This window comes from Panicum hallii, chromosome 8 (assembly GCF_002211085.1).
Source record: "Panicum hallii strain FIL2 chromosome 8, PHallii_v3.1, whole genome shotgun sequence".
Lineage (NCBI taxonomy): Eukaryota > Viridiplantae > Streptophyta > Magnoliopsida > Poales > Poaceae > Panicum > Panicum hallii.
In genome coordinates this window covers 16,663,754-16,666,256 of record NC_038049.1, presented here as the reverse complement: position 1 = coordinate 16,666,256, position 2,503 = coordinate 16,663,754, and the positions used below count along the sequence as shown (strand labels likewise).

Below are 2,503 nucleotides of genomic sequence, written 5' to 3'. Positions count from 1 at the left end.
TGTGCCACTATTTGCTTTCAAGTGCAATTTAGCCTCTATAGCTCCATTTAATAACCAACTATTAGCAGTTTTAGAAGATCAAACACTAAATGACTTAGCCCGCTATTTTGTACATATGGGAATGCATCTTCACTCACATAAAAGTGGTTCAATTACACCTAAACATCGTTGGCCATTAAGAGGGGGAAATGCTAATTAGTGAATCCCACTCAGCCACTTAAAAGGTTCCGTGAGTGATTTTGTTCCTAATCTTTTTGCGTAAGTATATGATGTTTTGGACAAACTAATTAGTTTATTTCTAACTAATTAGTTTGTTTCAAACGTAGTCGGTTCAAAAGTGAAAGGAGTATTATATATGATGGGCCAACGTTGCTGGAAGAAAATACATGTCAATGTACGATGTACGACTAGCAATATTGTAGGGGCTTCTCTTGACTCATACAGCCAGCTCAAAACAATCGGAACAGCATTACCATATACCAGAACTTTACAGAAATTTCAACACTCCAAAGGCGAAATTATTTTGAATTACACACACTGCAAACGGTGACACCACACCCCAGTTACACCTCGAGAGATGAGCAAACTCATCATGTGCCATGAAGCTCAGGTACGTACGCGCCTTGCTTGCCAAACCCTACCTTACACGCTTAGGTACATGTCGACCTTGAGCACGGCGTTGTTGTTGCTGGCGTTGAAGGAGTGCGTCCGGATCAGGCCGTACCCGGCGGCGCCGCGGAACCCGCCGGTGCCCCCTACGACAGGAAGCTCCCTGACCTCGTCGAGGATGGCGTCCCTGCCCATCAAGGCGATGGAGCTCCCGTTGTGCCTCCCCGCCGTGAACACCACGTTGGCGGAAAGCAGCAGCTGGTCCGCCGACCGGGACGCCATGAGGTAGAACCCCTGCGCGCGTCCGACGGCCCGGGACGCCGCGTCGGGCCCCTCCGTCAGCGCGTCGTCGATCACGTACATGTCGCCGAACCGGTTGATGGGGTTGCCAGGCGCCGGCGTCGGGCCCCTCACCGAGCGCACCGCCGTCGCCAGGCTCCCCGCCGATGGCGTCACCATGTCGTGCATGTAGAACTGGAGGTGCGTGGTCGTGGCACCGTGGGCGACGACGGCGACGGTGGCGAGCACTAGCAGGACCTGCCGTATGTTTTGATTGACGCCGGCCATGGCACTGGAGCGAAGGAAAGAAGATCAGGAAGGTAAAAGGAAGCGTGCAGTGCTTATGAAGTAATGCTAGATCATGAGGTTTCATGGTGTCAGATCACTGGACTGGATTGTGACGGTGTAAGTAGCGTCCAAAGGTTCGGTTACGGTAGATGACAGGAAATGGATGCATCGTGACTAAGCTTTAGCTAGTGCGCTGCGCGGTCCTTGTAGCAAAAAGCCAAAAGCCCGACATGATCGATCGCAAAGGAAGCACGAACGATCGAGAGGTTTGAGAGGGGCTTTGCACCTGCAAGCTTGTGTGGTTGACAGACAAAGTAAGTACGTGTGCCACTGTTGTGTCCGGTCCAAATCGGAGGTTGGTAAGTTCAAGGCCGACCTAACCAACTATGGAGAGGCTTGGATTCTTCCTGCGGTGGAGGCTCACCCAATGAGCATGTTTATATATTCGTATGTTTTTCTAAAAATTCCTTGTCTATTCTTCATTCTTTTATTTATTGAAGGACTTTGATATGAAACCAACAATTTGAAGTTCATGATTGACATTTTTTTCATATGGACTCCGAGGGCGACAAATTCTACGAAAATTGTTGGTTCCAAAGAGAAATTTGCAGTTGATTTTAGGAGTTAGTTACATGCCCAAATAATTAAGAAACATTTTAGCTAATAAAGGTGGAAGGGATTTAAACTCTCTATTGCTATTAGCAATAAAGTATAGATGGATGGAAATAGAGATGCACAGGGGAAAGGTCATGAGTTTGATGTCTTGAAACCGCGTATGGATGAAAATTGCGTGGCTCGGAGATTTTCAGCAGGAAAGGAACTTTCAACAGGAGACAATAGCTGCGAATGACCGTCCTTGGCAAGCCAAAGGTTAACTTTTTTTTCGAAAAACAGTACAGATGCAAACCTCACATACACACACGCAAACCTACGCCTATAACACCTTCAAGAGATTAAGCCGTCGGATTCTCAAGATGGACCAAGTCACCACAGACGCCTCGCTGTCGACAGGTACGTCTCCTACCACTAAAAAAATAACGTCTCGCTGTGGACAGGTACATCCCCTACCACTAAAACAATAGCGTCGGTTAAATCTTGGAATAAATCTAGAAAAATGCGAGCACCTATACTGAGTTGAGGACTCGAACCTAGGTGGACATGTTCCACCACAAGGAACCTTACCAGCTGAGCTACGTTCGGATCACCAAGCAAAGAGTTAACTGATGGTCTAAAGAAGCCAAATCGCAAAAGATAGCCCTACGAAGATTAAATGATTCCCACATCTAGCTAGAAATTACTAATAACTCACAATCGGAAAACATATTTA

The 2,503-nt window shown here is 47.2% G+C and overlaps 1 protein-coding gene across 1 annotated transcript; it reads right to left on the bottom strand.

Moving 5' to 3' along the window:
* Positions 1-452: 452 nt before the first annotated feature.
* Positions 453-1,310, bottom strand: LOC112902994 (dirigent protein 21-like). Its single transcript, XM_025972199.1, has one exon. It carries the CDS (start codon positions 1,174-1,176, stop codon positions 643-645), a length of 534 nt encoding a protein of 177 aa, XP_025827984.1. The 5' UTR covers positions 1,177-1,310; the 3' UTR covers positions 453-642.
* Positions 1,311-2,503: the final 1,193 nt, after the last annotated feature.